Here is a 24090-nt window from a genome sequence, read left to right on the forward strand (position 1 = left end):
TTTGCCACCTCTCAGCCCAGCTCTGCAGCTTATCTATGTCCCTCTGTGACCTGCAACATCCTTCCGCACTATCCACAACTCCACCAACTTTGGTGTCTTCCGCAAATTTACTATCCCAAAAATCACTTTCTAATTCATTCATTGATTCAAACTTCCCTCCAGCGCAAAGTGTGTCCCATTGCAGGGAGAGGTGGGCATACACACAGAGACTCATCAACAGTATTGTATCACTTTAAACACAAGAAGAATAGACACAGAGATAGCTAGAGGGTATTTAACCCCATTTCAATGGATACCGCTCCTTCAACAACAGACAGCCCATTGCACACAGACACGGAGAGACACACACTGATATACACTAACACACACAGTCAGAGAGAAATAGCAAAAGCTGCAGATGCTGGAGTCAGAGTCAACAGACTGTGGAGCTGGTGGAACATAGCAGGCCAGGCAGCATTAGAGGAGCAGGAAAGTTGATGTTTCAGATCGGGACCTTTCTTCAGAACTGGGGAGGGGTAAGGGAGCTGGAAAATAAATAGAGGGATTGGGAAGGGTGGGGCAGATAGATAGGGAAGATGATGGACAGGTTGTGTCAGGTCAAGGAGGCAGGGATGAGAGGAAAGTTTGAACATGTGATGAGGCCGGGGGTGGGGAAATTTTAAAACTGGTGAATTCTATGTTTGGTCCATTGGGCTGTATGCTCCCGAGGCAGAATATGACGTGCTGTTCCTCCAGTTTGCATGTGGCATCATTGTGACACTGGAGGAGGCCGAGGATGGACATGTCATCTAGGAAATGCGAAGGGGGCTTAAAATGGTCAGCGACAGGAAAGTGTTGTTGATTACCGTTGCTCCTGATGTGGCCTCTTTTACATCGGTGAGACCAAGCACAGACTCAGGGACCATTTTGTGGAATATCTGCACTCCATACTTGATTGTCGATAACACCTTCCGCCCCACCCTTCTCACCGACCAATCACCAATACCCCCTACTGGCATCCACTTATCATCACCCCATCTACCTTTCCTCAGCCCCACACATCCTCCCTCTCACCTCCTTGACCTGACACTGTCTGTCCATCTTCTCTCCCACCTATCTGCCACCCCCCCTACCAATCTCACTGACCAATCCCCACCATCCCCTACCGGCATCCACTTATCACCATCCCACCGTCTCCCAGCTCACCCCTCCTCCGTCTATTTATTTCCCAGCTCCCTTCCCCTTACCCAGTTCTGAAGAAGGGTCCCAACCCAAAATGTCAACTTCCCTGCTCCTCTGATGCTGCCTGATCTGCTGTATTCCTCCAGCTCCAAACTGTGTTGACAGTCAGAGAGAGATAGGCAGACACAGATACAGAGACAGAAACACACAGACACACACACACACAGATAGAGACAGGAACACAGTCACAGAGGCAAACAGACACACACAGTGACTGAAACACTCGCGAATATACACACATACATGTACAGACCCACACACATATAGAATTTGTGTGCAGTAACTGACACTGCCCTGAGTTTAACCATTTGTAACACAATCTGTGTCTATCAGCTCATTCACAGCTTTTATAAATGAAATGTCAAAGAGAAAGTGAAACAGTGGTGTGACATCCCTTAGCCTATTCTCAGGGAAGAGGCGAATCTGTTTAAAATCTCGTGGTCATTTGCACAATTAACAGACTCGTACAACAGATCCATGTAATCACTGAATGTCCATCTGTGAAACGGATTGATGTTCATCCTCAGAAACTCATTGAAAAAAGTAAACTTGCTGACTTTACTTTTCAGTCCGATCACACTTTGTGTTGATCTGTGTCACTATCCTGTTGGATAGTTGCAGCAACAGAGAAGGGTCTAGCAATACCTTTCCCTCCAGCTTGGTCTGAACAGCATCAAGAAGCTGACGAGCATTTCTATGACTCTGGGGTTCGAGCAGATCTGCCGTGATCTTCTGCTATTTCTAACAGGCAAGTGTGACAGAGAGAGAGAGGGCTGGGTCCTGCAGGTGGATATCCCACACTTAGTCCACATTCAACCCTCCCTGTTCAACTAAGCTGCTATCACCTGACTGGAGGCACTGGATATTGCAAAGATTGTGGGTCCTGACAACATCAGTCTCTGCAAATTGTCACATGGCTAATAAAGGTGTTCCAATACAGCTACAGTGTTGGCATGTACCCAAAATGTGAAAACTTACCCAGGTGTGTTGTGCACATAAAAATTAAGGCAATTCTAAACAGCCAATTGATGGCTTGTCTGTCCATTCTTTAACGTGAAAATGTGAAGGAAGGTGTCATCAACAGTGCTAGAGTAATACCTTGTCAAAAATAACATGCTCACTGATGCCCAGTTTGCGTTCCGCCATGTTCTGCCACTCAGCTGAACGGCCTTGGTTCAAAGAGTTTGAATTTCAGAGGAGAAATGAGAGTAACTACCCTTAACACCAAGGCATCATTTCACTGAGTATGACATTACGAGCCTAAGTAAAACCATAGTCAATGAGTCATAGAGTAACACAGCAAGAAAACAGGCCCTTTGGCCCAACCTGGTCCATGCTGACCATGGTGTGTACTCAGCTCGTTCCATTTGCCTGCATTTGTTCCATATCCCTCCAAACCCTTCCCATCCATGTACCTATTAATTTTTTTTTTTAAATGTTGCTATTGTACCTGCTTCAACCACTTTCTCTGGCAGCCCATTCGATATAAGCGCTACTCTCTGTGTGAAGAAGTTGCCCCTCAGGTCCTTAAATCTTTCCCCTTTCACTTCAAACCTCTGCCCACTAGTTTTCAATTCCCCACCCCTGGGAAAAAGATGATATGCATTCATCCTATCTATGCCTCTCATGATTTTATGCACCTCAATAAGGTCACCCTTCATTCTCCTACATTTCAAGTCCCATCCTAACCAACCTCTCCCTATAACTCAGGCCAACTATTCCTGACAACATCCTCATAAATCTTCTTTGCACATCTTCTACTTTAACTATGTCTTTCCTATAACAAGGTGACCAAAACTGTACTCACTACTGGAAGTGCAGCCTCACTGACTTATACAACTGTGACATAACATCCCAAGTCCTATATTCAATGCCTCGACTGACAAAGGCCAGCATGCTAAATGCCTTCACCTGCCTGTCCACCTGTGACCCCGCTTTTGATGAACTATATACTTGTGTCCGAGGTCCCTCTGTTCCATATCACTCCTCAGGACCCCACCATTTACTGTATAAGTCCTACCTTGGTTTGACTTTCCAAAGTGCAACACCTCATACTTATGGAGAATCCAGAGAAAACTCTCTGCTGGTTGCAGTAAGAATGAGCAAGAAGGAAGACGGTCGTTGTTAGTGTCACTAATCTCAGCTCCAGGACATCTCTGCAAGAGTCCCTCAGGGAATGTCCTAGGTCTAACCATCTCCAGCTGCTTCTTGAATGAACACCCAGCAGTAAACTGATGAATGATGGCGGTAAAGTGGTGAATATAGCTGCCTTCCAAGCAGTTAACCTGGGTTGATTCCCGGTCATCACCATGTCGCAATATTGAGTTGACCACCAGAAAAACCGAAGACAAAATGACAGTCACGGATCGTTAACTTGACCTGAAGATACACAAGAATATCATTCTATGAAATACAGATTATTTACATTGTTCCTTATTTTTCATATGACGGCTATCTGAGGATTCCAGTGCAAAACAGGAAATTAATGCTCAGATTCGCTAAAATTTTCCCCTCTGTTCCTTTCCATTTCCTAATTTCGACATTGATTTCTGAACAGGGATTGATTTTCATACTGTCTCATTCAGCAGTTGCAGCAGCTTTTGTAGAGATAAGTTTCAGGTCTATGAAAGGTTAACATAAACCCCTGCCCCCAAACTCTCAGAGCTCCTGAGTTTTCCATTCTTATATGACATTAACTCTTTCTGTATTTCATTCCTTTCAAACTCACTCTCACTTACCTTTTGTGAAATACTGTTCAATCTCAAATAAAATGTAACTGGAGAGGTTCATAAATGTCTGAGCACTTTTCTTTATTATATATAATCGGTTGTTTTATTTCTCAAACTAAAAGTGCACCAATCTGAGTGTGGAGAGTACAGACAGAATCTGTTTGCTCACGAGCTGCTTCATTAACCCTGACAGACTCTGAGCATTTCTGCGGGTTGGTTGCAGTTTCCACTTGCGGCCAGTAGTGGGCACTAACCTGTGGAACAGTGAAGTTCCCGGATCAGCGCGATGGAGACAACAGGCAATAATTATTCCCCTTGTGTTGGACAGTGTGAGGGAGAAATACTAAGGGTGGGGGACCGGCTGCTATTACGTTTCCAGGGCTGGAAAAGGGGATTGAAAAATGTCTGAGAGACGGTAGAAATGACCATATGGTCAGTGACTGGTTAATCCAGGAGAGTCAGAATACATTCATTAAAATACCGCCCAGTTTAAATAAAAACCCTCGGGGCTGAGTGAGGGTAGAGGATATAAAATAAAATCGGTAACAGTCGGCCGGCCTGATTTACCAAATAGAGGATTCATTGGGGGACGGGAGGGCCAGCCCCAAGCGAAATCTCTCCTCTCACCCTCCACGCCCTCAATATCTCACCACCATAACCTTCGGGAACGGGACTTTACTAACACAGTCCGCTCTCCCCCGACGCTTCTCCTTTCTGGGTGGGACCGCCGCCATTTTAGTTTCAGGCCCCTCCCCCTGCGCGCGAGAATGTGGTTAATGGCCGCCTCGTGCCCGAAGTGACTGCTGGCAGCTGCTTCAGAAGAAAAACTCTTTAAAGAGAAACAACCCTTTCAGGACAGAAAACAAAAAACGCAAAAGGGCCGGCTCTGGGTGTCGTCAAACACAATAATATGTATCAGAATGAAAAAGACCACAGACAGAGAGGTGAAAGTGATGAAGAAATTGTGTGTCGGTGCATCAAGTCCCAAAGCGCACTCTTCCGAAGGACGGCCGCCCCCGGACTCGAAATGTTGTCTCTGCTTTATCTCGCTCTGGGCAGATGGAGCCATACCTGAAGCACAGAAAAAGGTACTCGAGGGGTGAGTGCTTGTACAGGATTCCCTTAAGGTTCAGTTGGCAGGCGGAATACAATGTGGGAAAATGTGTGAAGTTATGCGCTGGGATTAGAAGGAGAGAGAGGCAGAGTATTTTCTAAATGGGGAAAGGCTTAAGAAATCTCAAGCTCAAAGGGATTTCTTAGTCTGTGTTCAGGATTCTCTTCAGGTCAAAATGCAGCTAGCTTCATTTAGCAGTTAGGAAGGTAAGTGTAATTTTAGTGTTTGTTTGAGAAGGTGAGAATACAAGGGCAGGGATGTACTGCTCAGGCTGTATAAGGTATTTGGAATATTGTGAGCAGTTATGGGTCCTGTATCTAAGGATGGTTTTGTTTTATTTTGAGAATATACTTTATTCATAAACATCCACAGTCAATAAATCATTTTGGTTCTGCACAATAGCATATGAACAAACCAAAGGCATTCCTTACTTGTGTAAGAGAATACTTCATATATATTTGAGGTACCCAAAGGATCCGGTAACTGAACGGACCCCCATTTAACTTAGGCAGAAACACCTCACGTGGTGGTCTTTTCCCACCGTGCCTTGGCAGCAGCTGCCCCAAGCTTTAATGCATGCCTGAGCACGTAGTCCTGGACCTTGGACTGTACCACTCTGTAACACTTGGTCGTGGTCAACTCCTTATTCTGTAAGACCAACAATTCTCGGTCAGTGCAAAGAGCCTCTTTCACTGAGTTCCAGATGCAATTGATGTTTCTGAGTGTGTGTCCCAGGGACCAGACCATAGAGCACAAATCCTGTATTATGGAGCTGCTCAGGATGAACCTCGACAATAACTACTGCATCTTTCTCCAGACTTCCTTTGCAAAGGCACATTCTCGAAGGAGATGTGCAACAGTCTCTAGTTCCCCGCAGCTACCTTGAATGCAGCATGTCGTGGCACACGGTCTGGGCGTACAAGAAGGATCTCGCAGTTTATGTCCTTCTCTTCAGCAGTCAGGCAACGTCTCGATATTTGTTGGAAAGTTCTCGTGACGAGGTATTCTGCCAAGTGGCAGACAGTCTGCTGAGGGAGCAACCCGACAGAATCCACCCTGTCCTTTTCCTGCAGAGTCTCAAGGATGTTCTACATGGCCATTTCCTGACGGACTTGTGGTCAAATGTGTTTGAGAGAAACATGCAGGTACTCACACCTGATCAGTCCACACGGCAAGAGAATAACGACTGACGCATTTTGTCACTCAAAGCCCACTGGGATCCGGACTTGGAATATACACAGACACAAAGCTGCAGTTTCAAACCCAGAGCAGCCAGAACACATGCTTAGGACATAAATTGACAAGATTTTTGCACAAATTACACAAGTTTGTTTCTGAAATGAACACAAGCTTTTAGCGTGAATGAGCACAAGTTTCATACACAAATGAACACAGTTATACATAAATGAGCACAAGATTTTTTGCACAAATTTAATGAAACTAAAAACGAACAAGTCAGTAATCTTACTGAGTTTGAAATTTATACAAATGATAAATCCATTGTAGAATTGAACACACTGTACTTACAATTGAACATAATTATAAAAACAGACAATTTTAAAAAATAGCAAGTATATGTTGGAATTAAAACACAAGATTAATTATTCTTCCACCCTTTAATAAAGTGTCAAGAGCAATTAGATGTAGAAGGTAGTTAAAGCTTAGAATTAGAGGTTGGAATGATGGGAAAATAGGTCAAGTAAGAGATATGCGACAGATTGTTGCATATCTGTAGAAAGCTTAGAACCTGCTGTTCAATGTTGCCCCAAAGCTTAAGACACGTTCTTTACGTGTCGGCAGGATCCCTATCTTTACAGGATCCGGACAAAGTGATAGGAATAAGAGAAAGGAGTTTGAGAGGAATTAGTTTCCCCGACCTGTGACCCACGTTGAGCCACCCTGATCTGATCTCTGGGAGATTGGAAAGATGGGACGGGCAAGACCACGTGAGGAAGACTAAAACTTGTTGAGAAATAAGTGAACAATTAGGACAATTGGAACAAAAGAACAAAACAGTCTGCAGGGCTTCAAGGACTGAGGTACAACGAGATCTTGGGGATGGGGAAGGGTGAATTTGTGTATAAGATGAGTGGAAAAGAAACTATAGCGTTAAGATACGTAATTATAAATTGTTAATACTCATTTAAATTTACAGTTTGACCCCTTGGTAAGTGGGACTTGTTAAGTAATGGGTAGCCAAACCAGCAAGGAAGCCAAGAGACCCGAGGTAAAAGAATTTCCTGTGAAACTGAAAAAGGCAACTTCAAGGACGATTCAGGAAGTCTAGAAACAGCGCAAGCTGCTTGCGGACCCGCTGGTTCCTCCTGGATCATCTGCCAATAAGGTTTGGCTGGAGACAGGAGACGGCAGGTACTCTGTTACAAATCACTAGAGAATATACGGGTGGTCTCATGGAGACTGGCCTTATGGAGGTACATTTGATCTAAAAAAAATAGTTTTGGAAAAGTGAGATAGAGGCTGGGGACGGAGACCCAAACTGGGATTATAACTATATGATTACTTGTTTTGACAAATGGTTGGAAGTGGCCAGGCACCATCAACCCCCGAAACCTAAAAAAAAAGGCTGCTGGTGATGGAAAGAATATTAAGCCTAGCGCTCCTGCCGCAGGAATGTATCCAAAGTTAGAACAGTTTAAAGAAAGCAAGGATCAGATTATAGATGATATTCTCTTGGCAGCTGCTCTTAGGAACCGTCCACCCCCCCAATAAGAAGGACCCGCCGTCTCGCCTACCTCGGGTCGCCTCTTCGGACACAGTCGGGGTCCAGACCAGAAGGCGTCAGGCAGCCGAACAGGAAGGTACCCCAACAGTGTTCCTAAGGAACCCGTTTGTAGTACGGTTGAACAATACCCCCGCATAATGGTAGGGGACGTTCCTGTATTACGCCCCTGGACTCCCTCGGAGATCCGAAGTATGATAAATGAAGCCCCAAACCCCTTAACAAAACCCGTCCCGTTTCATAATTGGTTAGTACAGACGTGTCAAATTTATAACCCCTTGCCTGATGATGTGCTGTTACTATTGAAGATTGCATACGGCACTTCTTGGCCAGCTGTTAAAGATTCGTTTGCTGTCCCACAGGGGCTCGAGGGTGACTGGGGCCCTGATGATGACCTTCAGAATCAGGGAAACGAGAGTAGAGACACTTGGCTCCGGAAACGCGCTAAAGATGCCATCACTAATGGAGCTAGGCAACATAGTGATTTTGAAGAGGTGACCCGTTGCATGCAGAAAAAGGTGCAGCAGCTGACAGACTTCATTGCTAGGTTTAAGGATACTTGGGAATCCTCAGCAGGGGTGGCGCTGGAGCAATATGGACCTCTTGCCATCCACACCCTCTTGAATTGCCTTGACCCTAACACGGCCTATGCTTTCAAATTGGCTAACGTGACCTGGTAGCAGCAAGGATGGAATGAAATCCTCACGTCCCTGACTAATATGGACAGGCAGGGTTTGTTCACCAAGCGATCCGGCGAGCCTAAAGGCCAACTCGCCCAGCGGTTCCATCCTGGGGGTCACACGGAAAGACGCCATAAACCCCAAAATGGGAATCGTGGTCGGCGGTGGGAGGGTAGGGATAAAGGACAGGATGTCTGTTGGCCACTGGGCTCGGGCTTGTCGTAATGGGAGAAATGGGGCACGTACTGTCAATCAGATACCCACTACCCCTTTTTCTTTTAATAACCCTTTCCCTCAAGGACAATAGGGGTGCCACGGAGGGGCGGCCTTACAGGCTGCAATGATCAGATTGTCCTCTTCTCCCCGTGAGGACTCCATGGCCAAAATTGAGATTGAAGGGAGATGAGTAAACTTTGATTCCGGCTCAACAATCTCGTCTGTGCCCCCCTTTGTGGACCTGCCTTGAAGTTCTAAAAAGACTTCCACTATAGGAGTAGCCGGAATTCCTATAGTTGAGTTCTTATCCCATCCTGTTCCTATGGAAATCGGAAACTGACGTTTCCTGAGTGAGCTATACATAGATCTCTGCTCAATTTGTGTTTGTTTTCAGGGAACATATTTTAAATTGAACAGAATTTTAAATGTTTCCAGCTATTTATTTATCATATCCATGGTCTAGTTATAATCAGTTTTAGTCAGTTTGGCCATCATATCGATATCATTGGAATCACATGCATGTCATTGCTTATTTAAATTTGAGATTCTTAATTAGGAATGGAGTATGCTGCCTGGAATTGTGGCCTTATATTGTAAGTCTCTGCGATCAATGAAATATCTCACTGGCGCCAGTACTAAAAACTGCAAATTTTGAATAGTGATGAGACTGTGTTCAACATTCACTATCTAACAAGACTCCATTACTTCTGGTCAAAGGTAGTGATAATCTTAGATGTTTGATCGGCATCGTGTTATGAATTGACAAGAAGTAACTTCGTTTAGTCTCCCGCTTGATTTGTTAGAACGATTTTAATGTTCAGAACTAATGGTGACAGAGTTGAGGTGCACCAAATGAAGTGTCCTGTCAGTTGGTTCTACACTGCCTGAAAATAGAGTCCCCTTACTGATCAAATGCTATGACACAAAATTGACTGCAAAACCTTGTAGTGGATAATTGTTCTAGCATTCAGCTTCTCACTATGTCTGAAATACCTTGTAAATTTGTGTCTAAAGCTTCCTGTCTGACCTCAATGTTTGTCCAGGATCTAAAGGACTAGTATTTCAAACAAATAGATCATTCTCTTACCTTTCTCAATTGTTTATCTCTGAAAGCCCGTTGAAGGATTCTCAGGTTGGTACTCCCAAAATCCTGTGCTGGTTAACCTGCTGTTATTCTTCATTCAACAATCCCCATTTTCCTCTAGATGGATTTTTTTCTCACCTCATTGTTCACTTTGGATGTAGATTACGACTGGAGAGAAATTGGAGAGAATAGTGTGAACTAGAATTTCAATTTCTTCAAATCCCACAGCTACCTGCCAGGAACCCCAGCAAACACATAGTTTAAACAAAACTGCAATGACTACTCTAAGGTTTTGGAATAGATTTGTAGCTCGGGCTGTGGATGTTGAGGTTGGTTGCCTCGCCGAGCTGGTTCATTGTAGCCGAGCTACAAATCTACTCCAAAACCTTAGAAACTCATGGGCGAAACATGCTCAGATTGGCCCAAAACTGATGTTACCCAACAGGGTAATGAAACGTCTGCGAAACAACAACGAACCTGCAATGACTACTCCCGATCTCACACAGGCTCCAACCTGCCCAGGTCACACACTGATCAGAATTCACAACATAATTACAGTCAAGGAGGCCATTCAGTCCATTAAGCTTACTCCAGCTCTATTATCTGGTGCCAATCTCTTGCCTTTTACCCAAATGCTTATCAGAAAAAGCACAGATCCCAATATTGACCCCCAGGAACTCCACTCCAACCCTCCTCTAGCCAGAAAAAAATATCCACTGACCATTACTCTCTTTACTATCACAGTTTTGTATCCATGCTGCCATTGCCTCTTGTACCACAAGTCTGTTTTGTTATACCTTCTGGAAATCCATATAAACCACATCAGTAGCATTGCCCGCACCGAACATTTCCGTTAACTTGAAATTTTTCTAAATTAGTTACGCACAATTTGCCCTGGACTTTTCCTGATCAACACACCTTTTACACGTTATCTTTATCCCAAATAATTGTTGCCAGAAGCTTCCCCACCACCAGAGTTAAACTGACAAGGCCGTAAATGCTAGGACTGACCTTACAATCCTTTTTGGAACAAGCCCGTAACGTTGTCAATCTCCAGTCTCCGAGCACTTCCTCCGGAGTCCAGGGGAGACTGTGAGATAACAAAGTGTAGAGCTGGATGAACACAGCAGGCCAAGCAGCATCAGAGGAGCAAGAAAGCTGACGTTTCGGTTCTTTGTTATGGCCAGTTCCCCCACAATTTCTCCTCTCACGTCACTCAAAATCCTTGGATTTCTCATCCTGGTGTCCTGTTAACCCCGAGTGCCAATATCATTTGGACAAGGACATGGATAGGAAAGGTTTCCCCCTCAGTATATCTGCACATTAACAGTTTGCTGATGAATATCGAAGTTATTTTCTCACCCTCACTAACAAGATTTAAAAATAAACTCTCATTTCCTCTCCAGCGCGAGGCGCCAAACCGCCCCATCCCCTGGCGAGCTCGCGCAGAGTCAGTTAAATGGCCGCGCCTCGAGTCTACGCGAGCCCTCCGGGCGGGCCAGCTCCGATTGGTCCGACAGCCTGTCAATCCCGTAGCAACGGCCAATAGGAGGTGAGGTCCCGCCCAGGGAACGCCGCCTGGAGGTGAAAGTGAACGAAAAGAGAAATCGCTGGAGAAACTCGGCAGGTTTGGCAGCTTCTGTGGAGTTAAAGCAGAGGTAACGTTTCAGATTCAGTGACCCTTCATCAGAACTGATTGTAGGTAGGGAAAGGTGCAGATCGGGGGGTGAGGGCTGACACTACTGCAGTAGGTAGATGGAGCCCAGAAAGAGAGAGAAAAGCAGACAAATAAAGGGATGGATAATTGTGAGGCAGGGAGAAAGAAAAGCTGATTATGGGACTACAGGTGAGAATGGGAGGAACAGCACCTCATATTCCGCCTGGGAACCCTGCAGCCCAATGGTCTCAATGTGGAATTTACGAGCTTCAAAATCTCCCCAACACCGACCTCATCCCAAGACCAGCCCCTCTCGTCCCGCCTCTTTGACCTGTCCGACTTTTCTCCCATCTATCCTCTCCTCCCACCTCACTGACCAACCCCCACTTCCTACCTACTAACCTCATCCCCACCTCCTTGACCTGTTGGTCTTCTCTCCCACCTACCCGCACCTCCCTCCTCACTGACCAACCTCCATCCGAACTCCCTACCTACGCTCACCTGTACTAACTTCATCCCGGCCTCCTTGACCTGTCCGTCTTCTCTCCGCCTATCTGCTCCTCTATCCACCTTCTATCATTGCCTGCCCCTCTCTCTATTTATTTCAGAGTCCCGTTCCCTTTCCCCAATTTCTGAAGAAGGGTCTAGACCCGAAACGTCAGCTTTCCCTTTCCTCTGGTGCTGCCTGGCCTGCTGTGTTTGTCCAGCTCCACACCTTGTTATCTAGGTGAAAATGGAGTTGGCTGTGCCTGAAGCAGCCCTGTATCGTGACAAGGGCCTGGGCTGTGGGTAAAGGACATGGAGGAAGGTGTTGAGGCTCTAAAATTGTTGAAACCAGTATGGATTCATGAAGGCTGCAGGTTCCACAAGCGGAAAATGAGTTTGTGTTGTTCTTCCAGTTTGTGCTGAGCCTCACTGGAGACCTGCAGCAGGCCCCGACCCAGAGACATTGGGGCCAGGGAACACGGTGCTGTGTGGAACAAAAACAGAAGTTGCTGGAAAAGCTCAGCAGGTCTGGCAGCATCTGTGAAGGAGAAAACAGAGTTAATGTTTCGGGTCCGTTTACCCTTCCTCAGAACTGAGGAACCCAGTGTGGGGGAACCTGTTGAGCTTTTCCAGCAACTTTGTTTTTGTTCCTGATTTACAGCATCCGCAGTTCTTTCAGTTTTTATTTACGGTGCTATGTGGAAATGGCAGGAAACCTGGGATCATTTCTACATAATGTAGGTGTCCTGCAAAGTGGGTCACCCGGTCTGTGTTCGGTGTAGAGGAGAGCACATTGTGAGCAGCGAATGTAGTAAACTCAATTTAGTGAAGTTGCAGGTAAAGCGCTGTTTCACCTGAAAGGTGATCTGGGGCCTTGGATAGTGAGGAGGGAGGAGGTAAACAGGCAATCTGAGATTGCATGGGAAGATGCCATAGGAGGTGCATTGGGAGGGAAGGGGAATATGTGTCTGGTGGTGCCATCCCAATACAGTTGGTGGAAATCGCAGACAATGATCCTTTAGATGCAGATAGAAAGCATCCTATCAGGATGCATCACAGCTTGGTATGGCAACTGCTCTTCCCAAGACTGCAAGAAGCTATAAAGAGTCATGAATACAGCCCAGTCCGTCACACAAACCAGCCTTCCGTCCATGGACTCCATCTATACTTCCCGCTGCCTTGGGAAAGCAACCAGCATAATCAAAGACCTCTCCCACCCCGTTGCACACTCTTCCACCTGCTTCCATCAGGCAAAAGATATAAAGATTTGTATGCACGTATGAATAGATTCAAGAACATTATTAGACTTCTGAGTGGACCTCTCATATTTTAAATTTAATATTGATCTTGCTCTCTGTGCACCTTCTCTGTGCAGCGGTAACATTGTATTCTTTGCTCTATTCAATTACCCTAACACACTCTATGGTATGATCTACCTTTACTGAACACAAAAATAAACTTTCCCCTGTACCAAGGTACATGTGACAATAATAAATAAAATGAAATCAAAGATGCTGGCAGGGTGGAAAGTGAAGAATGGTGGAATCTTCACTTGAGATAAAAAGTGGATGTTTCTGAGGCCCGTGTTGGGATTGACAAGAGCCCTTAGCTGGGTCCCATGCATTTCTCACACTTCTGCCCTCACCACCCCCTTCTCTTCCCTCCCAAAACATGGATAGGATCCCTTTGGTCCTCACTTTCCATTCCACAAGCATCTGCACCTAACAGATCATAAGCTGCCATTTCTACCACCTCCAATGTCGTTGTCCAATGGCCAGTGGCCAAAAGAGCTCAGGCAATTGATTGACACAGTGTAAGTTACCTACCTCTGGAAATATGATATAATAATAAGTATTGAGGCAGAGGGAAGTTCTCTCAGAAGGCGGTTCTCATCAAGCAGACCTTGTAGGCAGCAGATCTCATCAGTCAGTCCCTAGAGAGCAGTCTTCACCAGGCAGATGGAAGATGGACTAGAAGAAGAGGAGGAAGACCGGGGGAAGAGCTCCCTACCATCTCGGTGAGAGAGCAGGATGCTGCTCCCATTACTTTAATGAGATTGAAATATTTCAAACCGACAGTCTGTTTGTTGTCAGGTATCAGTCACTGATACCGATTGTCAGAGTTGTATACTTGCTATATCTAATTGATAAATGTATCATACCTAAACTGATGCTCCTTTTCAAAGTCAATAAACCATGAGAAAACTACTTACAAATTATCGACTGCCTATATTAACTGTGATTGTGAATGCAAAAAAAATCAACAATAGTGAATAATTTGGAAGAATTGTGTTAGATGTCAAGTCTGGTCTTGCCATTGAGACAAAAAAGTCTCATTTACCAAGCAAATCCTGGAGGCTGAGATAATTTTACTAGTAAATGGCAAGGGGCCTGTTAATGGGGATTATTGCTTGTTACAATGCTCATTATTACTTAATCTCACTTCATTAATAGACAGGCTCTTATTCTTGCACCCATAGAATAGAAACTAGGCACCAAGAATTCTTGACACAAAAGTTAATGGATACCAGCTTGCCACTTGCCCCTCCAGACATCTATCTTGGACACTCGGCATTAGCATCTCAGGGCATACTCTGTGGGCAACAGCCACATGCACCCCATGTCGATAGACATTGGCACTCAACATTCCAGCGTTTCTGCTTTGTTCATGGCATAGCAACGGCCCTGTTACAACACATATCTATACTTTTGTTGTTTGCTTATTTGCTCATTTTCACAGAGGATAGTTTACATGTGGAATGTGCACATGGGCACGATTATCAATTTTAAAAGACATTCGGATAAGTGCATGAATAGGAAAGATTTGGCAGGAGTGGGCAGGTGGGACTAGTTTAGTTTGGGATTATGTTTGGCATGGACTAGTTGGACTGAAGGATCTGTTTATGTGCTGCATGACTCTGAGTATGGAAGACAAGAGAAAATGGTGGCTGTAAGAGCTGCTCCTTTTTAAAGGTTCTTTTTCAGTGTTGGAGCTGATTTCCTTGATTTCCTGGAGCATTAATTACTGTTTTAGAAGCTGTTGCATTGTTTTGGAACTTTGAAAAAAAATCAAGACAATGGTGCATTAAAACAAGGAGGAGAGCAGGTACATGGGAGGTGAAAAACAAAGGAACAGGGAACCTGCACAGCTGACTGACCAGGCAGCTGCTTGCCTCTGCTGTTTATATTCAAGTTTCCCTGGACATTGAAGTACAATCAAAGAAACATAAACAAACAGTGAAATTCACAACTTTAGTATTGTGATGTGCTCTTCCTGTCAGATATGGGAGATTAGGAAGAATTTCAATATTGCTGATTATTATGTATGCAGGAAGAGTGTTTGGTTGTGAATCCTGTTGGATCACAAGGGTGGGTTGGAGCAGTAGTTAGAGGCAATAAGGAATTGACAGGAGCTAGGGAGTGTGCTGGATGGCAGTTTCAGGAAGATGAAAAAACTGCAGATACAATCAAGTAGATGGGTTACTTCTGTGGCTATCCACGTCTCAAAGAAGTATGCTGTTTTGGAGAATGTAAGGGGTGATGGACTCTCGAAGGAATGTAGCACTGACAGCCAGGTTTCTGGTACCAAGACTGGCTCTACTGTAACGAGGGGTACATGAGGCTCCAAGCAATCAATTGTGATAGGAGACTCTCTAGTCAGAGGCACAGATAGATGTTTCTGTGGGCAGCAATAAGATATCAGAATGATGTGTGCCTCCCAGGTGCCAGGATCAAGGATGTCTCAGAGAGGATGCAGAATATTCTCAAAGGGGAGAGGGACCAGCATGAGGTCATTGTTCACCTTGGTGCCAATGACATAGGAAGATAAAAGGTCAAGGTTCTGAGGATAGAATATAGGATATTAGGCAGGAGGTTAAAAAGTAGGTCCTCAAAGTCAGTAATACCTGGATTACTCCCAGCGCCATGTACTCGTGAGATTAGGAATAGGAGGTTAGAGCAGATGAATGCGTAGCTGAGGAGCTGATGCACGGGAGAATGATATGTATTTTTGGATCATTAGAATCTCTTCTGGGGTAGAATGACCTGTATAAGAAGGACTGGTGCACCTGAATTGGAAGGGGCCTAATATACTGGTGGGGAGATTTTCTAAAGCCACCCAGGAGGATTTAAGCTAGTAAGGGTGGGGTGGAGGTGTGACCCAGAGAGGTGGTGAGAACAGGGGTCAGTTTGATGCTGGTGCATTTGGGAAAAGCAGCAAGTCAAATAGTCAAGATTGGCAGGAGCAAAGCAGAGAACGAGATAGGACTGATAAACAGTATTTATTTAAATGCAAGAGGCCTGACTGGTAAGGCTTATGAACTCAGGGCATAGTTGGGAACATGGGACTGGGATACTATAGCTATCATATAAACGTGATGCAGGGATGGACAGGACTGGCAGCTTAATATTCCAGGGTATAGATGGAATAGGAAGGATAGAAATGGGGCAAAGGAAGCAGGGTTGGGGGTGGGGGGTGGGGGGGGCACGCAGTGACTCTTTTGATTGGGCAAAACATTATGGTTGTGCTTAGGGAGGATATTCCGGGGGTTGGGCGGTGGGGGGGATGGCAGAGTACATCCGGTGAAGTTATTTGTGTGGAACTGAGCAATCAGGAAGCATGATCACCTTGTTGGGATTCTACAATAGCTCCCCTTTCCCCTCATAGTCAGCAGGAAATTGAGAAGTAAATTTTGTAAGGCGATCTCAGTTATCTGCGAGAATAATAGAGTGGTGATGGTAGAGGATTTTAACTTTCCAAACGTAGACTGGGACTGCCATAGTGTTGACGGCTTGGATGGAAGGGAATTTGTTAAGTGTGCACAAAAAAATGTTCTGATTCAGTATGTGGATGTACCTATTACAGAAGGTGCAAAACTTGGCTTACACTTGGGAAATAAGGCAAGGCAGGTGATTGAGGTGTCAGTACGGGCGCACTTTGGGACAAGTGATCATAATTCTATTAGTTTTAATATAGTTATGGAAAAGGATAGACCTGATCTAAAAGTTAAAATTCTAAATAGGAGGAAGGCTAATTTTGATGCTAGTAGGCAAGAACTTTCAAAAGTAATTGCGGGCGGATATTCACAGGTAAAAGGACGACTGGAAAGTGGGAAGTCTTAAAAAATTAGATAACCAGAGACCCAGGACAGTATGTTCCTGTTAGCCTGAAAGAGAAGGCTAGTAGATGTAAGGGAATACTGGGTGTCAAGAGAAATTGAGGTTCTGGTCAAGAAAAAAGAAGGAAGCATGTGCCAGTTATAGACAGCAGGGATTGAGTGAATCCTTAAAGGAGTATAGGGCAGTAGGACTATACTTAAGGGAGAAATCAGGAGGGTGAAAACAGCACATGAGATTGCTTTGGCAAATATGGTTAAGGAGAATCTAAAGGGTTTCTACAAATACATTTATGGACAAAGGAGTAACTAGGGAGAGAATACGACTGCCTATGTGTGGAACCGTAGGAAATGGGTGAGATTCTAAATGAGTATTTTGCATCAGTGTTTACTGTGGAGAAGGATATGGAAGCTAGAGAACTTGGGGAAAATAAATAGTGATATCTTCAAAAGAGCCCATATTACAGAGGAAGGCATGCTGGATATTTTAAACGCAGGAAGGTGGATAAATCCCCAGGACCTGATCAGATGTCCCTGGAACTTTGTGGGAAGCTAAAAAAAGTGATTGATTGGCCCCTAGCTGAGATATTTACATCTTTGATAGCCACAGGGAGATGCCAGATGACTGAAGATCGGCTAACGAGGTGCCATTATTCAAAAAAAGTGTTAAGGAAAAGCCAGGGAACTATAGACCGGTCAGCCTCATGTCAGTGGTGGGTAAGTTGTTGAAAGGGATTCTGAGGGAAAGGATTTACATGTACTTGGAAAGGAAATGACTGATTAGGGATAGTCAACATGGATTTGTGCGTGGGAAATCATGTCTGACTAACTTGATTGAGTTTTTTGAAGAAGTGACAAAGAAGAAGGCAGAGCAGTGTACGTTGTCCATATGGATTTAACGAGGTTACACATGGTAGACTGGTTAGTAAGGTTAGATCACATGGAATACAGGGAGAGCTAGCCATTTGGATACAAAATTGGCTCAAAGGTAGAAGACAGAGCCTGGTGGGGGAGGGTTGCTTTTCAGACTGGAGACCGGTGACCAGCATCATGCCGCAAGGATCAGTGTATGGTCCACGATTTTTGACATTTATATAAATGATTTAGATGTGTATGTAGGAGGCATGGTTAGTAAGTTTGCAGATTACAATAAAATTGGTGGCGTAGTGGACTGCAAAGAAGGTTACTTCAGAATACAATATGACCTTGATCAGATGGGCCAATGGTAAGGTCCTGAGGAGTGTTGGCGAACAGAGACCTTAGGGTACAGGTTCATAGCTCCTTGAAAGTGGAGTCACATGTAGACAGGATAGTGAAGAAGGCATTTAGTACACTTGCCTTTATTGTTCAGTGCATTGAGTATAGGAGTTGGGAGGTCAGTTGCAGCTGTACAGGACATTGGTGAGGCCAGTTTTCGAATACTGTGTTCAGTTTCGGTCTCCTAGCTTTCAGAAAGATATTGTGAAACTTGAAAAGGTCCACAAAAGATTTACAAGGATGTTGCCAGGTAGAGTGTTTGAGATATTGGGAGAGACTGAATAGGCTTGGGCTATTTTCCTTGGAGCATCAGAGGCTAAGGGGTGACCTGAAAGAAATCGTGAGGGGTATGGATAGGTTGAGTCATCAAGGTTTTTTGCTGAGGAAAGTGAGTACAAAACTAGAAGTCATAGGTTTAAGGTGTGAGGGGAATGATTTAAAAGGGACCTAAGGGCCAACTTCTTCACGCAGTTGCGCGTGTATGGAATGAGCTGCCAGAGGAAGCAGTAGAGGCTGGTACAATTACAACATTTGAAAGGGAGCTGGCTGGGTATATGAATAGGAAGGGTTTAGAAGGTTATGGGCTAAATGCCAGAAAATAGGATTAGTTTAATTGAGAATATCTGGTTGGATAAAGGGTCTGGTGCCTTGGTGTACAACTCTATGACTCTATAAACACGCTTAAAAAGACCTTTATCATCACTAATTAAATACAGTTAATGTTGACCCACCAAAGGTGATATTAGGTCAGGTGATAATAACTTATTCAAAGAGATAAATTTCAAGGAGCATCTTAAATAGGAGAAGGAGCTAGGTAATTGGAAGGGTTTAGAGAGGGAGTCCAGAAGAGTAGACAGCTCAGTGACACAAGATTGTTCCCAATTGTCAGACTTATTATTGTTTCTGGCATTCTTACCTGCCATTTCATATTTAATTTACTTCTTTTAATCTGTAGGTTCTTTTACTTTCATACCAGCTGGTAACATTTTGAAAGAACTGAACAGAGGCCGTATGCCATCACCAAGGCACCCTTTATTTGTATGTGGTCTCAATATGGACTCTGACCAGCCAGCTCTGAGCCAGTCCCTAGACTGTGAGTCTCCTATTCCTATGTGTCAGCCAGGGCTCCCTGATTGGCCCAAACAAGGATCTCATAGTAATTGAGATCAACCTAGCCTATTACCAATCACTGTACATTTATATCACAGCAGAACATCTAAAACTTTCATAGAGATTTTACAAAACAAGATATACACCTGTCCAAGAAAACAAAGAAATCAATGGATGATGACCTTGGAACATTTTGAATAGATGAGTGAGAATTTAAAATCAAGAATTTGAAGGACAACATGCCTGTGTAGGTCACTGCGGTCAGTGGATGATCAGGAAATGGGATTTGTTGGGAGGGTGGAAGAAATTAATACAAAGTAAATGTATGAGTTTATAATCTGATGTCCAGCTGATATCATGCTAGAATATAAGGGTCCAGAGGTGGCAATGGAATGAATGACTGGGATCCACCAATTATGAGCTGAGGCAGGGATGGGTTTAGGGGCTGTTTTGCAGATAGAAACAGTAATTATTGGTGATAATGTGGATATCTTTTTGAATTGATCTCAGGCTCCATTACGAAGCCACGAGCAAACAGGGTTCATCCAGAGTCAGTTCTCGCTGAGCTCGGAGGAGTCAGTGAGAACCACAAAACTTTTTCATGGAAGCACTGAGAAAGTTGGCTTCTCTGCCACAACTGACCCCATTCCCAAGCATCAGATCCCACCTGGTTGGGCATTGGATTTCCCATCAATGTAGCAGCTGATTTGTGGAAAGAAACGAACAAAGAAAGGGAGTGATATTATAGCCATCAGGGCAGGGTGAACTGAAAGGAACCAGACAAAGCATTGGTGCAAATACATTTGTAATCAAAAGACAATTTTTTTTACACTATGTTATTTAATCTTTTTAATGGGAAACTTATGGTGCTTTTTTATTTACTTATTTCCAGATGTGTGGATCAGAGAATTCTGTGAGGAAGAGTGAACAGGAACCTGATGTTGCTGTTCCCACTCTGGCCTGCAGTGAAGAATGATATCTTCCTCCAGCTCATCTATTTTTATATCTGGTTCACTCACTGAGAACTGATTGATTGGCATGAATGTGTTTTTATTTTGTGCATGTCTAATTCCTCTTGCAGTTATGCTTTTGTTGTTCAGTTTTCTACTAACTGTTGCTCGTTGCTAACAGCACTTTACACTGGCTTTGTTCCTCTAGTCTCATTCATTTTGGTTCTCAGATGGAGTCAATCCTTGTCCTTTAGAAAAGGAGTGTTATCATGTTGCTATTCCTCCTTCACCTTTCAGTCTATTCCTCACATGGACTCCTCATTCCATTATCTGCTACATCTAATGTTGGTTGTCAGTTACTTGGATTTATTCATCAATCAAATTATTTTTATAACTGGATATTTCACTGCTTATTTTAACTGGTCTCTGAATTTTTTCTGTGTTACCACATAAATAAATGCATTGTGCAGCAATTACATTCCACAGCATATATGTGACTTGTTCAAAGAGAACAAAAGCAGCAGGATCCAAGGAATATTGGGTTTCAAAGAACTATAAAATATACCCCAAGCAGAGAAGTATGAAGCTGGCAGATATGGCAACGAGTAAAATAACAGAATTTGTTCTGCTGTCTACCTCTGGATCATTCTCTGTTTTTCTTTGACCCCTCAGTCCCTTACACGCCTTAATTGCCTTGAAGATGTGTTTGACCGTTAGAACATTGATAAAGAGACTAAAAGTGAATGGGAACAATGATGTTAAAAATTGTTCAAAACATAGAAAACTTCCCAACCTATTGTCATTACTAATAACTGGACCTGACATCACCATATCATGGAACATTGTTGCTGATCTTTCCTGGTTTAAATTGAAAGTAGTTGGGAATGTTCTTTAAAGAAAAGAAAATGCAGATTGTTGCCAGAACCCCCGTTGCAGTTTTCTGTGTGTAATACTTAGTTTTCATCTGATGAAAACAAATGGTGACAAATCAATCAAAAGAAAAAGCAACAGTGAACAAATAGCTAAGCAGCTCAGGACAAAGATAACACTACAAACAGGAGTGATGTCTAGGAAACATGGTGGATAATAATAAGACCGAAATCGGTGAAGTAAGACATTGCCATGCCCACCAGATGGCAATTGGTGCATATAGAGAGAGACCACACTTGTCCCAAGCTAAGAATACAATCACCATTAGACTAACTGTGTGAGAAAGAAAGGCAAAAGAATACAAAGTTTCTGATCAAAAATTTTTGTGCCTGATCCCAGAAACCGTCCTGTTTTATTGGAGTCGGCAGCGGTTGATGTCTTCTGCTTTATACATTACCCTGACTGACTGGAGTTTCCCCCAAAACCACAACATCCAGGCAAAGACACCCGGATCCATAAAATAAAGAATGGGAGACACCTAACGAAGACATGGATTGCAAAATTCCTGTATCTGGTTTTGGACCTTCCGCAGTTGGGATTGCCTCTGGAATAATACAGCTACATGATATGGACTACTGTACGGGGCATTAAATCACTCCACATTGTCTAGGAATCAATGGCCTCCACGATACGAATAAACAAATGATAGGGCATTGAGTTCATCCATCTCAACATCCTGGCAATGTGCAGTATGAAGGTATTTGGCAATGAATCCAACCAACAAGTCTCAGGTTGAATACTCACCACAATCAGAAGAACTTCAAAATTTGGCATGCGCTCCTCCCAAATGTCCAAGGCTGTACATCACAGCCCCCATCCAAATAAAATCTGAATCCATGCAGCATTGGTTATTGCAACTTTCCAGTTTAGAAACCACACAATTTATCTGGGATTAAGTCAAGTTTCCTGCCTAATGTCCAGGCTCACGTTTCCAAGCTCCTATACTTGTGAATAGAGATTCCCCTCCCAGACTTAGACTATACACAGGAGCTAGGAATCCATAGTTCAATCAGCACTCTCCATGGAAATCACCAGAATTGTACCTCAGCTTGTTCTAAGAGACCCAAGCATTGTACTATTGCTTATCATCCGAGACGAACTCTCTGGATTCTGGCCAATACTAAAGATTAGAGGAGATGATGGCCAATGGTCTAATCACTAGACAATTCATTCAGAGATCTAAGTAATATCTGTGGTGCTCTGATGTCCAGCATAGCAGATAGTGAAATTTCAATTCAATAAAAAGCTAGACTTCTAATGTTGAATGATGACAATGAAATAGTTGTCATTCATTGGGAAAATAACCCCCATTTTATTCACTCATATCCTTTAGGGAGGATAATCTGTCATCCTTAACTGGTCTGACCTACAAGTGACTCCAGACCTACAATAACCTGGGTCATAATTGCGGGTCATGCATGTCACTGGTGAAAGGAGTAAATACTGAATGTGGTGATTGGCACGCTGATCAATCGGCTGTTTGTCCTGCACAAAGTGGAACTTTGTGAATGTTGCCCTCAATGTTGCATTTGAGCTGCTCTCAGCTAGATATGTGGAGAACATTCCATCCCACCCCTGAGCTTTGGTTTGTGGATGTTGGATATGGATTGCAGAGGCAGGCAGGGAGTTTAATTAGAGTGTTTGACATACTCCTGTGGCCACAGTATTTGCACGTCTGGACCAGGTCATTTTCGTTTCATTAGTTGGCCTAGGTTGTTGCTAGTGATGCATTCAAAGATGGTAATGTCTAAGTAAGCCAATGAGAGATTGGTAGATTCTCACTTTTTGGAGATGGTCATTTCCTGGTGCATGTGGGATGTGAATATTACTTGTCAATTATCAGATCAAGCTAGATGTTGTCTTCCTGTATATGGACAAAGACCTCTTCATTATCTAATGGGTCGTAAATGGTGTTGAACATTGTGCAATCACGAGAAAGCATTTCTAATTTGGAAATTGCATGGAGGAAAGAGCATTGATGAGGCAGCTGCACATTTTGGGGCCTAGCCTAGCATACAACGCTGAAGAATTTCTACAGAGCTGACTGGCGGTTGAGATTATTGACCTCCAACAGCCATAACCATCTTCACCTGTCATCAGGATGAAACCAAAGAAAGTTGTAATGTCATTGTCTCCAGTTTTTAGAAGGCTCCTTATTGTGAATATGTGTTCATAATTTATATGCTTAAGCCTTTTCAGGAATTAAAATTTAACTATAAAAGTAGGCACAACTAATTGAGGAGCAGATAATCAAAGTTTCTGTAAATGCAAGTCAAACAATGCTGAGTTGGTGTACGAGAGAGTAAACATATGGTTGTGCTGAAAGGTCAGATGCTATGGTATAAAAATCGAGCAAATAGTTTGGGCTCCTGGCAGAGTCATAATGTTTGTCATTATCACATTAAAAGAAGAGAAATGTTCACATTGGAAATTGGGTTTGTGAGCTGTGTTAGTGACATACAGTGTGCAGATATATAGAGAGTAGAAAGGACTTTGTGATTCAAATATGGAGATTATATTTCCACTAATGAGACAGACCAAAATGGAGGCCATAAATATGGAATACTCATTAAGGTACAGAACACTTTATGATAAGACAGGCTTGTACGGTGTATTAAAACACCATGTTAAATGTTCTGTATTCTATACTAATAATTCTATGCAATGCTTTCCAGCTCAGTTACTAACAATAGTCATAATATTGCAGGTACTAAAGTTAGTTATTAGTTGAAATACATGTTTACTCTTATTACTTCTGGTATTTTAATTTATATATATATATAGCCTTAAAACTGACTGATGC

The 24090-nt window shown here is 43.5% G+C and overlaps 1 protein-coding gene and 1 long non-coding RNA gene across 2 annotated transcripts in view; one reads left to right on the plus strand and one right to left on the minus strand.

Moving 5' to 3' along the window:
- LOC125488034 overlaps nt 1-11233 on the minus strand; it is a 30379-nt gene extending 19146 nt beyond the window's left edge. The window contains exons 1-3 of the mRNA XM_048620797.1: nt 10796-11233; nt 9788-9952; nt 3242-3600 (exon numbers count right to left, since the gene is read on the minus strand). Coding sequence (XP_048476754.1) covers nt 3242-3416 — 175 coding nt within the window. The 5' untranslated portion in view covers nt 3417-3600; nt 9788-9952; nt 10796-11233. The remainder of the gene's footprint in view (nt 1-3241; nt 3601-9787; nt 9953-10795) is intronic.
- Nucleotides 4786-20845, plus strand: LOC125488035. The gene is made up of 2 exons (XR_007266194.1): nt 4786-5049; nt 20300-20845. It is a non-coding gene; the product is annotated as an uncharacterized LOC125488035 (long non-coding RNA).
- Nucleotides 20846-24090: the final 3245 nt, after the last annotated feature.

Source organism: Rhincodon typus, chromosome 48, assembly GCF_021869965.1.
Source record: "Rhincodon typus isolate 14 chromosome 48, sRhiTyp1.1, whole genome shotgun sequence".
NCBI classification, from domain to species: Eukaryota; Metazoa; Chordata; class Chondrichthyes; order Orectolobiformes; family Rhincodontidae; genus Rhincodon; species Rhincodon typus.